The 20108-nt window shown below is 31.8% G+C and overlaps 1 protein-coding gene and 1 long non-coding RNA gene across 2 annotated transcripts; both read left to right on the forward strand.

Annotated features, from left to right (window-relative positions):
• Nucleotides 1-5635: 5635 nt before the first annotated feature.
• LOC112467403 lies at nt 5636-6052 on the forward strand. Its single transcript, XM_025035996.1, has one exon. It carries the CDS (start codon nt 5636-5638, stop codon nt 6050-6052), a length of 417 nt encoding a protein of 138 aa, XP_024891764.1.
• Nucleotides 6053-9343: 3291 nt separating this feature from the next.
• LOC112467407 lies at nt 9344-20098 on the forward strand. The gene is made up of 3 exons (XR_003042247.1): nt 9344-9680; nt 19614-19771; nt 20017-20098. It is a non-coding gene; the product is annotated as an uncharacterized LOC112467407 (long non-coding RNA).
• Nucleotides 20099-20108: the final 10 nt, after the last annotated feature.

Consider the following 20108-nt stretch of genomic DNA (forward strand, 5'->3'; position numbering starts at 1 on the left):
GGTGCGTACGATAAGCCTCGTTATCGAGATATCGTAGACGTTCTCTCATTAATTATCGTTCACCCGCTTTATTTTGCCGATAATTTGTCGGCAGTCCAACCGGTTCGTCCTCACAATCAATTGCAGGCTCATCAAAATGCGCGCAAGTAATCACGATGTTGGTAAACGATTAGTTATTTCCATAATTTGCTTTAGGCTGCACTCCCAAGTTACGACTGAATCTCCACATGATCGTTATCTAAAAATTAGTTGGAATTTTATCATAAATACTAATTTTATGAATTAATTTTTAAAATTTACTTAATTGAGATTTTTTATTGTAAAAGATCTCCAAGAGATCAGCATCGTTGAAATTTATTATTCCAGCTTTCTGTTGTTTTCGTCTTTGAGATTGGATTATTAGGTATGTTTATAAGAAAAGCACTCTGCTGAAATGAATAAGCGCGCGCGCGCGCGCATCTCAGCAATATCTTTCATAAAGTACAGAAAATTTCACTCTGTAGAGAGAAATAATATTATTGTAAATTGCTAAAATCACAACAACGTCATAAATCTTGTCTTGAGAGAAAACTTCAAAACATACCCGGGAATTAACCATATGATAGTAAGTTGATGTGATAATATAATAATAAGTCGAAGCTTATGTGATAATATTGATATGAAAGTTGATATGAAAGACAATAAACTGATTGATTATATGACAATAGAGATTTAATCATGTAACAATAAATTATTACTCGTGCTTGTGTGCTGTTGTGTTATGGAAGATTAATGAGAAACTGTATATACAATATATTCCCATTTCAGTCTAATAAATTTTGCAATGGCAAGAATATGAGCTTAGAACAATCGTTATAAAATTGCAATAAAATAAAAAAACTCAAATAACTTTCTTTTATTTCTTTCTGTCTTGATAAAAAAATCAAAATTAATAGTTTGTTTTCTATAGTTGTTATCTATGTGGAATTGGTTTGTGGAATTAATTTTCTATAAATCTCTTTCTATCATATTTATAATGTTCTGCAATTAATTTACGTTACCAGTTATATCGATGCAATCTTCGAATGCAAATTGTACAAGGAATAATTTCGCGAATCATAATCTTTATATCTCGAGGCATGTATATATCAATAATAGATGATCGATTAGTAACAAAGCGCAGTTTCCGTCGCGAAAGCAAACTATCGAAGGAATTAATCAAACACCACTTATATTGAACGTGAAATGTAATAAATTGCTTTATTTTCACATATAAATAAATATAATTAGTATTCAATATACATCACATTGATATTTTATTTATCTTAGTGCTCAAAGATATTTGCAATTTATTGCATTCTATGCGCTCCATAATTGTGAACGGAAGAGTAAAGTACAGATTAATTATAATTAACTATGTTTTGAGGTGCACGAATACTGCTCAATACGGCATATTTCAATATTGTTCGCTATTTGTCAAGGCGATATCAATCATTTTCCTGATATATGATACTGACACAATGTGATGTTTCAATATGCAGTTTCTAATACTTTTTAATTTCTGTACACCCGATACATGACGCAAACACGAACACATACATCAGACTCAGGTCACGTATCCAGGTTTTGACCTACTGACACGATCCAGTGACGTCACGGGAGACGGGAGAGCAGAAGGACGACAAAAGGGTGGCAAGGCTGGAGTAGGTGGAGCTTCAATTTGACGAAGGAAATTTCCTCGGTACGCTCAAGTAATAGGGATAATGCAAAGACAAAGGATGTAAATGTTCACTGCAAAGTATGTAGGACAAGAAAATTTTTATGTCAACATTTTTACTTAATATACTTAAATAATTTAATTCAATTGTAAAATAAACCGTAAATCCTTTAGTGCCATTTTTTATTTCTTTAATGCTACTTTTAAGTAATATAATCTATCTTCAATTTTTTAAATTTGTATACCTTACTTGTACCTTAAAATCCATATTTACATATTTAACGCAGAAAAAAACTTTTGAGAAATGAAAGAAATATAGAATTGAAGAAACTGATATTAATCCATGTGGTTTGTAAATGTTATTAATTACTTAATAAAAGCTACTTTGGATGCGTTCCACTTAACGCTCGCAACACTCGTGGAATTATTTCATCCTTGTTGTTTATCAAATGTTAAACAAGGACAAAAACGCACTCTTTATAATTTGTAAAAGAAAAGAGTAGTTTTAATTAAAAAAAAAAACATAAAGTATTTATTTTTTGTAATCTAAATTTTTCGTACAATATCTACAGTATTTTTTTTTATCGTTTAGTGCGATTGATTAAATTATTCTGAAAAGAGAAATTATATATCATTATCGGATTTCTGTATTTAGAAGGTTTGTATGCAAAAATAGGATATGTGGTTTATATCACATTGTTGATATAAGTCATTACGCATTAATAATTGTGAAAAGCTTAATCCTCAAACGAAATTTCGCTATATTTCACTCGTGTCACGATCGACTAATCGCCACGCTTGTTAGCTAACGTCAGACAATCGTCCAAGAGCGGCGCCATCCTTTGTCTAAATTCTCGCGCTCTTCCGCTTCGCTTCATATGTTATTTTACAACATTTTGTAGCCTGTTTACTTGTGTTTTTGATAGAATTTTTCCGCGTAAGCAAAATCACCGAATTCGCCGCGATCTCTTCCCCAAGGAAACCGACGGAAAGCTCAAAACCGAAAGATGTGATAGATCATCGTGACGGAAAGTCTCCATCATTCAAGAGCCGTCGGGGTCGGATCGGTGACAGCTTCCTGGTTAGGCTCATCGTCGTTCAGGCATCTTCATTCATTTTGATAACTGGCGACGATCCTGTCCCCGTTGTCGGACTGTCATCACGACGCGACGAACGAATGTGAGAGTCACTGCATCAGCAGTGAATGCGAATCTTTGGGGTGGAGATCGAAGAGATACATCAGGTGGAAGATTTAAACTAATTGTAGACATCAAAGTACGTGTTAGCTGTATATCATTGACACATGATTAAATTATTATTAAATCAATTATATAATTAAGAATTTCCTAGTACTTGCATATATGTATTTCTTATTATCATTTTAAAATATATTAAAGAGATAAAATATTTATTACATAAGATTTATATTATTAACTACTTCTCCTTTCTAGATTCTTCATATTATTGGAAGTATTAAATTTTATTTTTGACAAAAATATCAAAATATCTCGTTATTCTCCGGATTATAAACACGCTATTAAAACTCTGGAAATAAAGTTTAAAAATAGATACGTAAACAACAAAATCTTATTTTTTAGTTCGTTTAATTTAATAAAAATATTTAAAAACATAAGTTAATGAATTTTTAATTTTTTTTTTTTACATAATTATTTGAAGAGAAAATAATTAAAATTAAGGGAAAAAATTGAAACACTTCATATTTTCGTCCAAATTGTATATGACATGGCAGAAACATTTCACAGTAGAGAAGCACATTCACTACTACATGCGCAACATATGAACGCGGATCACATGTCCTTCCGGTTCAGTAAGCGCTTCCTCGAAATGTCTCCTCACATAAACCACCTCCGCATATTTTAACGAACAATTTGTAAGATTTATGTTACGTATTTGCAAGCAGAATATCGTATTTCCTATCTGCCTCGCGGAAACGCATGACTCACCTTGACATCATAGCGGAATATCTATATTTCTTCGGCAGCACTTGACTTTACCCTTGCAATTTTTTCATTGATTTTTCTGCTGCGTCAGACATTGTGGATTTTTCTGCTGTACAGCTTAAATGTGTAACATGTCAACATACACGTCTACCTTCTACTAATTCTGGTGCTCTTCCGCTCCAGAACTGATCGAAACACGAGATGTTTCAGTACCATTTATTTTATCGTCAAGAAATTTTTCCCTCACCCTTCCGTTCGTATAAGGCTCGTGTTTCGTATTCGATAAGAATTGAATCTTTACTTTTGTATTTATTTGAGCCGCTACAGTCGGCATTATAACTGTGTTAAATTATTGATTTATATCGATTTACGTATTACCAATGTTTCATTTCTCTTTCTCCTTCCTTCTAGAATAAATATGTACCTGTCGATACTTACATTTGCTTCCTGAGCGACATTAATTCTAATTTGTTTCTCTTGCGCTCTTTTACTTTAACAGTTTAACTGAATCTCTCAATTGTCGAAATACAGAAAGTATGGTGATAAGTTGAAGACAATTTAAAATCAATTTAATTTTGCAGATCATATTATTTTTATTGATTTCAGATTTCATCGCCATCTTTTACGAATCAGCGTTCACGGCAATTCTATGTTTCGGATAGTCGACCCACCCCCCAATTTCAGGCAGAGCGCCAGCGAGTGGATCTATAAGGTAGGTCCTGACAGTAAAAACGTGCGGTCAATGCGAAATTTACCCCGGAGGTTTCTGCCAAATGGGTCACTCCGGTGGAAAGAAGAGAGAGAGAGAGCGAAGGTTACGACGACGACGGAGATGTCGCGGAGCCATAAAAGTCGAAACGCTGTCCAACACGAGTGAACGTGTTCGGGACGCAGTGGCTCTAAGCGAATTACCTGAGATCCACACGTGGATCTCAAGGTGCACAACCTTGAAAAGCTACGATGGCCGTAAGATCGATCGTCCGGCCGCACGATGGTTTCTCGTGCGATCTTGAAACCAGTGTCAATAAGAAGTCGCACAAATCACCTGTCGACTTCAAAATGTCGCGACATTATTTTATCAACGACTTATCCACAGACAATTTTCCTTTTCATTATAAGATATTATTAATAAGTGATTGCATAGCAATTATCACATCGTAGCAATTAATAATATACTCAACCATTCGTGAACTTCGTTGTGGTTTAAAATAACTTTTGACTTCAAATTTATGATATGACATCGCATGTTGATCGTCACTCTCTTCTGCTCTAGATTTATACCGCGCGCGTGCTACCATTGAATAGATTCATCGCCGTTATTTTTCAGGTCTATGATGTGCTGCGGAAAAGCCTTTTATATAAAATCAATGTTTTTATTTTTAACGTGATTATTACATTATATAATTGTGCGAAATATCATATTGCAAGTAATACAAAATAAACATTAGTTGTTGGAGAACAATTCTTCACTTTTTTATCAATAATAGCTTGATAAGATCAGTTTTACGTCGAAACAAATTGTTATTAGATTGGTTAATTATATTTGTTAAATAATTATTTTAATATAATGTTTTTAAATAATAAAAATAATAGTTTTTAATCACTATAAAATCATTAAACTTACTATTAATCTTATCATTGAAAACTTATTATGGTCTCCTATTTCAATTTTGTGAATTTATCCTAAGAAAATTAATTAGTGAGATGCGATTTTAAAGTCTTTGGACTTTAATAAGTCGCATCTGACTAATTAATTGTCCTCAAAAAAAGAAAGTACTTTAGTAAAAAATCATTAGACACTTGTTAATTAATTAATTTTCTGAATATCAATTAACTTTTCCCATTACTTTAATAAAACAAAGGAAAAGTTATTAATGATGCAATACCACTTTACAATAATCTATTTTGATAATCTATTTTAAAATTATATTGGATTGTTTCAATTAAACAATTTTGACATTTACTTATTTGTCTTTAGATGTTGTTTCTCTGGTCGAGGGAGCCAACCCCGGATCCCAGAGCCGGTCCATGGTTCGCCTGGTTTGCGACGGCTGTTCTGTTGTGGCGTTGTCGACGTCGCATCACCAGAGCGATTTTGGGCATCTCGCCGCTGAGGTTGCTAAAGAGACGCGCCGCCGGTCTAGCAATCAATCAAAAGATGATGCTGAAGCAGCAGAAGAGACACAGCCTGGCCCAGCTAAACAAGCATAAGGCTGCCGGGATGCGGCGAGCAAAGCGATTGTGCACCGGCGACGGTCCGCACGTGTCCGGCAGTATGTCCATGATACAAGCTGGACCACAGATCCACTACAGAGTCACCAGGAGCGGCAGAATTTACGGCAAATACCCGAATAAGACCGCCATTCCAAACGGCAGCATCGAAGAAGGCCATTGACGTCATGTTAAAATTGTCAAACTCTCAGCTACTGTCTTTGTCCCTGTATAAATCCCGTGATCGTCATTGTCGTCGTGTAGTCGACATAATTTCATACTTTTTGAAAAGAAATAATCGTTCAAATATATGCTTCATATAATATTCTTCTTTTTGGCATAAATTTTTTTTATAAAAAAGACATTAAATTCCTTTTAAATATTGTCTATACAAAAGAGAAATGTGCATTATGGTAATTTTTCCGCGCTTTTTAAGAATCGAATAGTAGAATTATTGCTAATTTACCATGTTGCACATATTCCACAAGGTTTAAGATCAACACCAAAACTTGGTTTGATTATATCCGCTATTTTTGTTATTGCACGAAATGTAATAATATAACGCAATTATATAACGCAAATGTATGTTTCGTGCTCGTGCGACAGTAAATAATTGCGATATCTTGTTTAATATGTTCAAGAAGTATTTTCTTTGATATTCAAAGAAATCTCTCCATAAAAAATCTTATTTCGTCCGTTTTTACATCCTTGACATAATTTGCATATACAAAGTGCAAGACCTTGTAAAGAGGTCATCATGCCGCTTAACGTTTTGGATTTCTAACTGCGTTCATCTCTTTTGTCGACCAACCACGAATCAATAAGAGCTGGTTGCGTTTAGGGCGCCTAGTGCGTTTATACAGAGTGTCCCAGTTTTTCCAGATGCTTCATATCAATTACGGATATTTTAATCAATATAGATATATTTTTTCTTAATATTAAAGAATCAATAGTTAAAAAACTCTAGTGATTAAAAATTTATAAATTTTTACACATTAATACTTCATGCACTGATGTTTATATATTTCTTTTTTACTTTTTTACTTTTAGGAAAAAAGTTGCGTTTTTAACGTAATCTAGTTTCTATATTCTACAAAAGTTTAAACAAACAAGTTTTAACTGAGACATATCTCTTCGCTTGCACATTTAACTTAAATTAAAATTTTTTAATTCGTCCAATTGGAATGATGGAACGTTTAAAAACGTCTTTCCCTAAGCTGTCTCGCAAGCGATGTTTCGCGGAAAAGCGCTCGTTGGCACAGCCCAAGTAACAATGAAATGCTGCAGAACTTTCGTATCAGAGATGTGCCAATTTGAGCGGCACAATGCCCGCGGTTTCAGAATGAGCAAACGTATGGAACGTGTGCGTCGTCGAACAGAATGGTACGTAACTATGCCAAATTTAATCATTCAGTAGCAGGGCTACGTCACTGACATCGGGGCTGTACTCATTGCGTGTTGCTGTTCTAAACATTCAGCAGGATATTTGTAACCTAATTTAATTTATTAAATTCTTCAGATATACCTTTCCTTCTCTATATGTATAAAAATATATCGTATCTTTCTCTCTTTAATGCTAATTTTTTAAATTTTAGAAGTTTATATAATTATACATAACATAAAGTATATAAAAATACACATTGCATACAAATATATTATTCTCAAAATATTATTTTTGTACAGCTAAATAGAGTCTCTTATATCATTTTAAATTATTTTAAAAAACTCTTTATTACTATATTGATTTCTTTCTTTACGTAGCACGGTATTAAACTACGCTTTATAATATTAAAACATAACTGCAATAAGAATTATTTTGGTATCTTGATACATATTCATGAAAGAAAAATTCTTTATTACGTATTTGAGTTTTAATCAATAAGTGGGAAGCAAATGAATAGCAGACTATTTTTACATATAATTTACATTCGAACAAATTAACCATTCAAATCGTATAAAAAAGAAACAAATAAACTAAAATTATCGCAAAAATGGCGACATTATAACATGTGACATGTTCCCCAGCCTTCCTATTTTTAAATAATTATAACGTGGCACCGAATTAAATTCTAATGAACTGCCTAAATACCTAATTTAAATTTCTATTTGATATAATTAACAGTGTACGTAGTCATCTCATAAGTACGGCCAGCGATTTTCCGGCTTTAATCAAAAGAGTACGAATAAATTACGAGGAGACTTCATTAACGTGTTTAATGATAGTTGATGAAGGGACAACTTGTCTTAAATAGACAAATATTCAAACTAGATTAACAGCAGCTTGTTGACTTGTAATAAGACTATAATTTCTTAATTAAAAATTTAAAAAAAAATCTCATTGAAAATAATCGTGTTAAATAATTGTAGAAATTGTTTAAAATATGTTGTAATTCATTATTTTGATTTTGTTGTTTAATGTAGATTTAAAAGCCATTTCTCTTTATTTAGATTAATATTCAGCTTTTAATTATAACTATAAAATGATAATAGGTATATTTAATTATATATATCTAACATCTTACTATAGTATCAATTTTTTATTAAAACAAAAATTAATAAAATTGTTAATTATATATTTTTTATCGTAGAATAAAATAAAATAAGATTTAATTATATTAACGTTCTAGGTTACTAACGTCCTAGTCAACTAACTCCAACTTAAATTTGTCATATATATTATTTAGACTAGATCCATAAATAGAGAAAGAGGATTTAGTCAACTATAGTCAGCATAAACTGACTATAGCTGATGCGTGAGTCGCACCGATCGTCTAAGTTACCAAGTGTATCGATTCTCTGTTCATACCTACATCTATTTGCCTTGGAATAGACATATAGCTACGGAAAATCGACTATATACAAAAATTTTTATTAACAGCGTACCAGTTGGTACTATAAAGCAAAATAAAAATTATTTAATGATAAATTACAATATCACATAATTTCTATGTCCAAGCTAATTATAGTTCTAATAGTAAGATTCTTGGGATAAGATATCTGTTTGTAGAAAAATATACCTACTAATAGGTCTGAGATATTTTATATTATAATTTTTTTAATATTCCAGAAATCATCTATAAACATAAATCTTTAAAATGCGACAGAGCGGAAACATTAAGGCGGCGAAGTAGCAAAATTGATAAGAAGGTACCTATTATGAGATATTTGATCGAAAACTGAAAGTATCAATCCAATAATCACCGACTCTTTTCGCTTTAATAACGCTGCGTTTAATAACCCCGTCGAAATCGCCGTGCTCGTGCAAGGGTGCAACGGCGAGGGTGCAAGCGGACTCGCCGCGCGCGACGACGACGTTCGCGCGGGGCATTGCGACGGCAGGGTCGCAGCCTCGAATGCGCCACGAAAATGCCCGGGTGGGAAAGGGTGGATCGGGGGCGGCGCGCAAGCGTCGTCGCCGTCGTATCGACGCTTCGACGCCCGGGCCGAGGGAGAGAAACGGATTTCTCTGCCAGTAGTGGTAGAAGTCCCTGTCGGGGTCGAGCGAGAGTGCGAACATGTGCGCGTGTGCATAAGCGGTGTGCTTTCGCGAATGCATCTCGAGTAACATCTCTGCGTAGCGCGAAAAGAAATATGTGAGACATTGAGGCGACATCGTGTGATATAGGAAACAACGACGACGAGAACGTCGACGGACGTAGAGGACGACGCGTTATCAGCGTCTTGACTGTCGCCACTGATTTGGCCAGGGTTCGCGGAGAAAAGTGGCGCGAGAGGGTGGACGGGAGTGTAGGAGATTGTGAGAGGCACCGGCGAGAGCTGCTGGTGCACACAATCAGGATGCGACCGAGGAGGTATGTGTGTGGCGTCGATCGAATCTGGTCAATGGTAACGGTGAATAGCGGCGTTGCAGATAAGCCGCTGAAATTTAGGATGCTGCTGGACCACTATATGTCGTCTTTGCTTTACTCAATTATATTGGGATTCGAGATATTCTGATACGTGGTTATTGTGTCGTTTCAATTCGTTACTTTTTATTTAGATTCTCCTATCATCGCGCGCGACAGTTTCCAGTTGATGATTCGGAAACTGCGAGTTAAAAAGGCAAGCTAGGGAATATTTAAAAATTTAGTTTCTGTATCTAATACCTCCCAGTAATCGAGTCCTTTGTATCTCAGCAACGAAGGGAAACCTTGCGCAATCATGTACGCAGTCGGTTGGAGCAAGCGTAGGTATTCCATTAATATTTCATGAAGATGATCATCTTAAGATGTGTAGAATGTGTATATAGAATTCTTGAAGTTTTTGATGTTTTTCAGTCAGATCTTCCATTATGCGCTAATTCTCATATATCTTTCTCTTTCACCTTACGATCTCTAACTTTATCATGTTTCATTTTTTACTAATAATTTTGATTAATTAATATTATTTAACATTAAATTCGATATAATAAAACTAATAATAATAACAGCGTATAATAATGTTAATTAAATGCTCTATTTGCGTTAGTCCAAATATAATGACTCTTAATTAAAATAATTTAAACTGATTAAATAAAATAAATTTCTGACACTTTTTTAACTACTATAAAATCGAAAAACATGAAATATCATGCAAAAATAGTCACTTATCAGCATATCGTTGAAACCATTTATTCGCAAAAGAATTTACTATCTTATATTTCCATTGTTTTTGTTTAGTTATTGCCAAATTGCTACAAAAGTTACTAATAAAATACACACAGAAGACATTAAAATTTCATGTTGCGAGTCAAGCACGCGGCTGTATCGCCCTGAAAATCTACGATGTGCATTGACTCGCGCGCGTCCGTCGCGCTCGTGGATCACCTCTTATCATGACACATGCGCATGGTTGGGCAAATATTCGGTTAACTAAACAAAAGGGAGTAGCTGCTTGGACATGGTTGTTCGTCACCGTGCATTCTGATATAAGAGCGTTCTCGCTCGGGCGATAATTGAAGAGCTCCGCCGGGAAAAGCGGTTGCTCCATGTTTTCTTTTTTGTCAGCCGCAATGAGACCATGTCGTTGATTGCCGTCGGATATGAGAATAGATAAAAATAGCAGCGGTTCGAACCCGCGAGGCTGTGTTCGACTCAGCCCTTTCATCCTTCGTGTAATCTCCCGTACGGCTACATATTGGAAATTTAATTAAATTAGGAAATTAAACTAAAGATTAAATTTGAGATTCAATTGAATTAAGTTAACTGTATCAGATTCCAATCTTTGTTCATCAAGAGAAAGGTCTAAATTTTTTAACAGGTTATTATTGAATAATTTATAGATAATTTAGGAATTCTTTCAGAATCTTTAGATTTACTGGATCTGAGACCAGAATTTTTGTTGATCACGAACAAAATGATTGAAAACAATAATTTCTACTCCTCTTTATTTTCCTTATTTATCCGATTTATCGTGTTCTATATTTTATTGCATTACTCTGTTTATAAATTTCATGCTTAAAAATTATTCAAAAGTGGCAAAATTAAACATAAACGTCATAAAAAAATAATTAAAAATTGATGTGCATTTTATTTGATGTATTTGAACAGATACAAAATAAATCCTGGAAGAAAGTAAAACTGTTAAAATCTTTTCTAGCTTAAATATTCAATATCGTGATATTCAAAAAGGGAACTAATGGATATAATTATATACACTGTCTGTCTGGCTGTCGCAAGCTCGTACACTTGGCACGAGACACTGCCGTGTCTCTTGATACGGCGATTAAGTATGATAAAATCTTGCTGATTATATCGATGAACAATATAGATACAAAGATGAATTATGATTATTAACATAATAGGATGTCAATAATTTTGATAAAATATATCAAGATTATATTTTTAATTTTGAACTAGATAAATTAAATGTTGATTTTTATGATATTTATTAATATGGAATTAATATAGTATTTATAATCTTCTCAATCCTTTTTGCAGTCATATAATAGACACTTATAACTCTTTTTAAAATAAATTTCTTATTGAATTAGCTTTGTCTTGGCTATATTAATAGCATAATAAAAGTATTAATTTATTTGTGACATAAAAAATAAATTAACTAAAATTATAATACAGATAATTAATGCCAGAGTTTGTCACAGTGCTTCTTTATTTATATCACAAATTTAATTGCAACTAAATGCCGCACTAAAGGTTGAATAATCATTTCTGTCATCTTACAAAGATAATATTGATATACTTTTCTACGAAAGAAAAGGACTATACACCGAAATAGTTCAAATCACCGTTTGACATTTCTCTTGCAATTTTCTGTTTTAAACGGCAAATATTACATATGTAAATTTGTCTTCAATTATGCCACGCAAAAACAACGTAAGCAGATACACATGTAATAATTTTGCCGTATACTCTGTGTCCTGAAATGACCGAGTGCTCTTTCAATTGCTTTGATCGTTTAATCAATCTAAAGTTGATTTTTCCATAACAAAATATTAAGTGTGCAAGTTGATGAAGCATTATTTTTTTCAATGTATAATTTTCAGTATTTATTTGTGTTGGCTTCCTCATAGAGGAAGCTTTGTGTGCGAAGGTTTCTACTTAAACACTTAAAAACTCTAATCAAGCAATGTGCAGGTTTCTACTCGCACACCTAACTCTTTAAAAACTTAACCTCTTTAAAAATTTCAACCAGGTATCTAAAAAATTGTAGAAGTAGATGCGTGTACAAAAAATCCGTACACACACACACACACACACACACATACATACATACTTCCGGACATTTTTTACTAATACGATTTTTCGAGATAAAACCGAAGCTATCAAATATGAACATTTTAACTCGATTTCAATTATTATATAAATTAGAAACTGTATGTATAATTCTCCGAAATTTCAAATGTGTGTAACACGAGATCTAATCAATCAAATTTTAATGAATTATATATGAAATAGGGGTAGAAAAAACTCAAAAATATAATAGAGTTAAAAATAGATCGCTATCTCAAATATTGAGAAAGATGCAGCGTAAAACACATTTTTCAAAAAAATGAAAATCTGCATAAAATCTATACCGTTTTATGGATTTTAATAAAATTTGAGGAGGACATACTTTCTATGATACTCTATTTGTGTGCCAAATTTCAACCCGGTATCTAAAAAATTGTAGAAGTAGATGCGTGTACAAAAAATCCGTACACACACACACACACACACACATACATACATACTTCCGGACATTTTTTACTAATACGATTTTTCGACATTTTAGAACATTCTAAACCTATTTCCATCAAAATCTCGAAAAAAAATTTTTTTACCATCACAAAGCTTCCTCTATGAGGAAGCAAAAGTTAAGAAAGGTTATCGTTTATTATTATAAATTTTCCACTTTTATCATTACTTAAAAGCTTAGTAAATAATATCAGAGTTATGTTTAAATAAATTTTACTTAAAATTAACGAATAAATTGTTTTGTAATTTCTATTTGCGTTCCTAAAATTTTGATTATTTAAAAAGACTATGTTTAATTATAACTAAATCAAACAATATTGATCTTTTAATACTTTTATTAAAGTATCGTTGAAGAAAGTACATATTAGCCAGGGAATTAATAGTTAATTATTAAGTAATATTTATTAGAAATATTGTAAAAATTCAAGAAGTTGTTAGCGGAATTGGAAAATAATTTAAAATCTATATAAAGCCAGTAACGTGTTTATTGGCGTATTGATTAATGTGTTTTTAGTCGACATATTCGAGATTCCGTTACTCTGTGCTATTAAATGGAAAACGTTTTTATTATAATAATAAATTAAAAGTAAAATTACTATATTTTCTCATAGGGTAACTCGGGGGAATATGCCACACAAAAATTTGATTTTTTTTATTTTTCTTTCTTTTTGAAGTATTTTTACATACTGATCTTCTTTTTCCTTCTTTTATCTATCACTTGTACATGATTTTAATAAAATATTTTGATTACTTACTATAAAAAAAAAAGAAATATAAAAGTGTTGCAAAATGGCATATTACCCAACTATATGGGTAATGTGCCATATAGTATAAAATAATATACTACATACAAATATACAGTAATTTAACTTCAAAAGTTACTTTATTCATAAAAACAGTACAAATAGTCTTTAAAATAAATCTCTTAGTACAAATAGTTTTTAACATAAATAATAAAATTTTAAAATTAAATTGTAATAAAAATTATTTTAATATTGGATTGCAACAATTAAAATTAAAATAAAAAATAAATCTAAAAACTTTAAAACCTTAAACCTCTTACAAATTTTAAAACCTTATAAACCTTGAAATCTTAAAACTTCGTAAATTTTATAACTGACAGCTACACTTTTTTCAACTACATTTTTTTTCTTTTTTAGTCTTCCTCGTATACATTCGAGGCATTATTGTTTAAAACATGTGTTTTAAAATGTGTAAAAAATGTGTCTTTATTACTTTCTTTGAATTTCAATAATATTATTAAAATAAAAACTATAATACTGCCAGGAAATAAACAAAACTTATGCAAAACGCCAGATATAGAACTATGAACAATTTCATGGTATTTACAAGAGCGTTTTTAGCCGCAGCTTTGTTAAACACAACAAGTGGCATATTCCCCACACTGGCATATTTCCCCGAGTTACCCTATAATAATACTTACATTATTAATAAGTAGATTAATTCTATACAACTTTTTAATTTTTATTTTACGTTTTAATATTAAAATAATTTCTTTTTGCTAATGGAAGTTTATGTATTATATAAATATACAATAATAAATTATATTTGTATTATAAAAAGTCATTCTGCTATTAATTCCCAATGTTAAACAATAATTGATAAGTAACAACAATTAAGATCAAATAAAAATAAGAAATTAATAAAACATGAATTTCATATTTTGCCAAAAGCAGAAAAAGAATGTAACAATTCATATAAGCGCAAAACGTAAGCTATCCTTTTTTTATTATAAAAACATGCAATCAAAATTATAGTTTTACATAAGACTCCACAGATTCTTGCTTTTTTTCTAATTCTTCTACGTACTCTATATTTTAATAAGCGTATTATTTTTGCGTCATAAAAATATTGCATTTTTGCAGTAGGAGAGACCGTGGCGAAGTCGTCACTATTTTTACGGTGTCGATTTTTAATAACAGAACAAATAATTTTAGTAAACTGTTGTATACCGTTGTAAAGAGTGAACCCTTGGCTACAAAATTTATAAGGACATTTTTGGTCTACGTCGCTTTGTTCAACTGATATATAGAGTGAAAATAACAAAGATGCAAAAATTGAAATGTCAAAATTGCCGGGGCGGAGTCGTCACTCCATTCTCGGACTGAATTTTAAATAAAAATTTATAATTCCGATCGTAAAAAATGATAGAATACATTTTATTAATTATTTTTTAATAGAAAAATGGAAATAATTAAAAACACGATGGCGGAAAATAATTACAAGAAAAGCGCACACATTTATATGCCCTCTACGCTCGCACGTTTCTCGTCAGCTCTATTCTGTCATCTCTGAGCACACGCAGCACATATTATCCAAGTCGTCACCGGAATCCGACCACTGCTGCTTCTTTAACCTTGATTTTCGCCGGAAGCCTCCATGATATGGCTTGGTGACGACTTCGCTCCTTACACAAGTTTCAAGTTTGGTCACTCATAAAATATAAGAAATCAATGAAAATAAAAAAACTTTACTGGATTTGTGTTTACAGCATTACTTTGAGATTCGGAGACACAATAATATTTAAGATATTACAAATTTTCGACGCGCAAAAAATTTTACTTTTGACCTCCAAAAACACGTTTGCCTCGATATAAGAATCACAATTGCATGTAACCTGATGTAACCTCACTAAACTCCGTTGGTCACGTGGGCACCATAAGCCGCGTTTACAGTATTAATGGCGAGTTCACGCAACATACAGATTTCGAGATAATTGCAATGACGACTCCTCCCGGTGACGTCTTCGCCCCGATCTCCCCTACTGCAGGGCAGTATTGTACCTAATCTCATCTACATCTACAATAAGAATACATGAATAAGTGTAATATTAAAATATTGCTGTAAAAATTTAAAATAGAATATTACGAAAAATTCCAAAATTCCGGAAGAATTTTATTAATAATTCATATAAAATAAAGAAACATAATATATATGCGCAAGGAACTTTGCTCAAAATAGGCCATTGGCGCACAGTATTAAAAGATATTTCATTTTGTAAGTATTGTTGTGTACATTATTAGAAAAATAATTTTAGATTCTGGGACGGGGAGCGAAAGAAGTTATATTACCTGTTATCAGCCTTTATCTAATTCTGCTAATTCATTATTACCTTCATTGTTAGAACTATCAGAATAATATAAAAATATCTACAATATACTCTAACGTAATTCTTATCACGTTTGGGTGTTTGCCGTAGCCTAAATACTCACATCAATGTCATATAATGGGCAACACCCAACAATACAAGCTCCATTTTTGCAAGTGTAATACGTTTTTATAGAATTTAATCCTTTGCCATTTCATTCTATTGAAACATAAACATGAGATTTTGTTTTCTTTACGTGCCTTGATTGTATACCAAGGATTTAGCTGAACAAACAAATGTTGGTTACCGCCATCACCACAGGGAGATGCTCTGGGCGTAGGAAGGTGAGGGATATTATAATTTATTATTAGATAGAAAATTTAGTGTTATTATAATATTTAAGTTAATTAATGTATTTAGTATTCAGTGCTAATTATAGCTAATATTATATATGATATTATATATAATAATTAATAATGTGTGAAATTCACCTCTCATCAAAGTATCTTTCCCCCTGTTTTTGGGACTTTAGACTATGTTACTACTATTTTTACCAATCTCTAAAATGCTTATAGAAATGTGTGCCTAAAATCCAAAACTTCATTTATTTCATTATGAGTTCTGGGGCAGGAACGCACACACTTCTATTACATTTGTAAAGAAGGTTGGTAAAAATAATAATAACATAGTCTCAAAAATAGAAGGAAAGATACTTTGGTGAGAGGTGAATTTCACATATTACCTATATAATATTAGCCAATTGGCATACTAAATACTAAATACATTAATTAACTTAAATACTATAATATCACTAATTTTCTATCAAATAATATATGTATATTATATATAATATCGCCCACTTCCTGCGCCCAGAACATCTCCTCGTGCTGATAGCGGTAATGAATATTTATTTGTTTGTTTAGCTAAGTCCTTGGCATTACAATCAACATAGTCTATGTTCTTAATATATATATATATATATATAATGCATAATATATATGTTGCACCACATTTTACATTATTTTTTAAATTGTACAACAAGCGAAATTGCTTTCTCTGACGTATTTTTGTGCGATCAATGTCACCGCCAGCGAATGAAAACTGCTGGTGATTTTTTCGCGTTCTAACAATCTCGTCGGTCAATATTTATCGTACTTTTTTATGTTTGATAAAAAAAGAATAAAATGAGAAAATCGGTAGCGGAGTTACGCGCTATGTCAAAAATATCGACACCCAGTGGCAACAAGACGAAGGAATGGCGAGCGTAATTACTCAAGTCGTAACATACCTGGGGCTTCATCAATCTACTTTTTATGTAACAAAGTTTCGATCGTTGCGTGTCAGTGCTTATGACGTTTTATTTATAATTAAGCAACCGTTATATAAACGATAATTACGACATATATCGATCTTCGAGTTGATTGCGTCGCTTTCACGTGGGCAAATGCCCACGCTTCGGTTAGAACTGCATCTGATTTTGAATTGTTGCTGGTTGCAAATCCACTGAAAGGCCAATCCGATGGCAAGCACGATGTAATGCCCGAGAAACGTACAATCAAAAATTCAAATTTAATATTAAGTTTATCTTTGAACAAATAATATATTCTCGATACTTTTTATTTCATAAAAACAATTAATTAACTGAGAAATAATTGATACTAATATGTTAACTATAAAATATTTTTTTAATTTGCAATTATATAATATTATACATTTGTAAGCAACATAAACGCTAAAGAAACTGAAGGGAAAAATTTTATAATTATTCAATTTTATCAAAGAAATCCTTATCATTCAAACACGAAGCTTTGATCTGTTTAGCAGACCTGGGACAATCCAAATAATTATATAATTTCCAAACAATTATGCTCAAGTCATACAAAAATAAATGTTACGAATAAATTGTACGAGTAAATTAATGGAATATTGAGTATTGCAATTGTAATACAAAAACATTTATATAGGAGTTGTAATAAATTGATAGAACAAATATTTAATTATCATTCACACAAGTATAAATAATATTCTTTAGATATATATATATATATATATATATATATATATATATATATATATACAAATAAAAAAAAAAAAAAAAAATATATCTTCTATTTTTTTTAAAGTTATATTATTAATCTTTAATTTTTTAAGCTTTTAAAAAATTTAATTTTTTGGGGTTATATTTTATTAACACTTAAATGTTAAACGGAATCATGCAATTAATTATCATACATAATCGACGCATTAAAAAAATACCTTTAAATAATTGCATAAAGCGCGATGTTCTTCCAGATGACGGTGCAACGTCAAGTGTCTCGATTGCCTTAGGTTTTATTAGATATACGCCATTATTGCATATTGCTTTTACTTTGTGTCATCAACGGTGCCAATGTGACAATGTATCACCTTGTTGTGCATAAAATGTGAAAGTTTCCACTTTAATTCGGGAAACGCGACAGACGGCACGATGCCACACGATACACTCCTCCATTCAGAATCGACTCAGCTAAATTATGAATGGCGGTCGATACTTAGGGAAGGAAACTGTCATGCGGATAGTCTGCGGGGTGTTCCCACCAGGGAAGAATTACGTGGCTTTCGCGGGAAAATAAAAAGGAAGAAAAGTCTCTGGCGGCGGCGTGTGTTATCGACACGAACGATCCAGAAACTTGTCCAATACGCTCGTATTGTACGTTATCTAACAGATCTATCCTTCGGAATGCAATTTTCCTATGTAACTCTCTCTCTCTCTTCCCCCGCTCTCCATTCCTAAAACGGAATTAGACTAACACATTGATCTCAAACTTGAAGATAAATGGCACGCGTGACGGTTTTAATTTAGAAATTCTCATTATTCTCCACAAACAATATTTGTATATTGTTGCATATTGTTGCTAAAGATAAGTCAAAGGAATTTTTTTCGAATAATTCAATTATTTCTGCTATAAAAAATTTTTATGTCAAAACTAAATATCCGTTAATAATCATTGTATAATATTCATATCATAAAGCATTGGATTATGTTAATCCAAAAGACTATCAAAGAAATCTTAATGGCTACATTTGATAACTATAATATAACGGTAAATGATATCATTTTATATTCTAGATATCTTTATTATAAAATAGACTATTTAATCAAATACATTTTCGCAGTTGTAAATATTTATCCTGTATAATTATTATGATTTTTATGTGTTTTAAAGTTTATATATTTATCAACTCGGTCAATATGTATTTTTAGATTATTGTACAGATTTTTTTCTGTCACGCCAATTTACATGTGTATGTGTAATAAATCAAGTGTTAAATTATTTTATTTTAAAACTGTTTCTGCGAAAAATGCAATTATTTTACTCACAAGTCATGTATAATAAAATTTACAAGAAATGATTAATAAATAATAAATAAGATTAATAATCGCAACATGCACATACAAATTAATTCTTTCGAATTTACAGTGATACGGTTACATCGATTGTATATCAAGATCCTCGAAGACATAACTTCAGTATCGAGGACTCATTTGCCTAAGGATTTTAAACACGTTCCTTTCCAAGGGTGTGGAGTAGCCTTAGAAACATACGTAACCAAGAAGACAACCGTGCGGAAGCCGAAGGTACACTGAGAAAAAAATGTTCTAGCAGTTTAGTAAACATTAGTTCGTATACAACATTAGTTTGCATACAACTGTAACACCATTTATTAAAATGAACAAAATTTTTCTTTTTATTAATATATTTTTTTCTCAGTGAATACACATGTACTAATAAAAAGAATAATTTTCTTTATTTTAGTAAAAGGGGTCACAGTTTTGTATGCAAACTAATATTTATTATAAAATACAGAACTTTTTTTTCTCAGTGTACAAGCTTCTGGGAAGGTCCAGTACCTGATAGCGGAAAGATCGCGAAAAGGGTGAAGGGTAAAAGCATCTAAGGGGGGGGGGGGGGGGA

This window comes from Temnothorax curvispinosus, unplaced genomic scaffold (assembly GCF_003070985.1).
Source record: "Temnothorax curvispinosus isolate PA1 unplaced genomic scaffold, ASM307098v1 QBEX01017280.1, whole genome shotgun sequence".
Lineage (NCBI taxonomy): Eukaryota > Metazoa > Arthropoda > Insecta > Hymenoptera > Formicidae > Temnothorax > Temnothorax curvispinosus.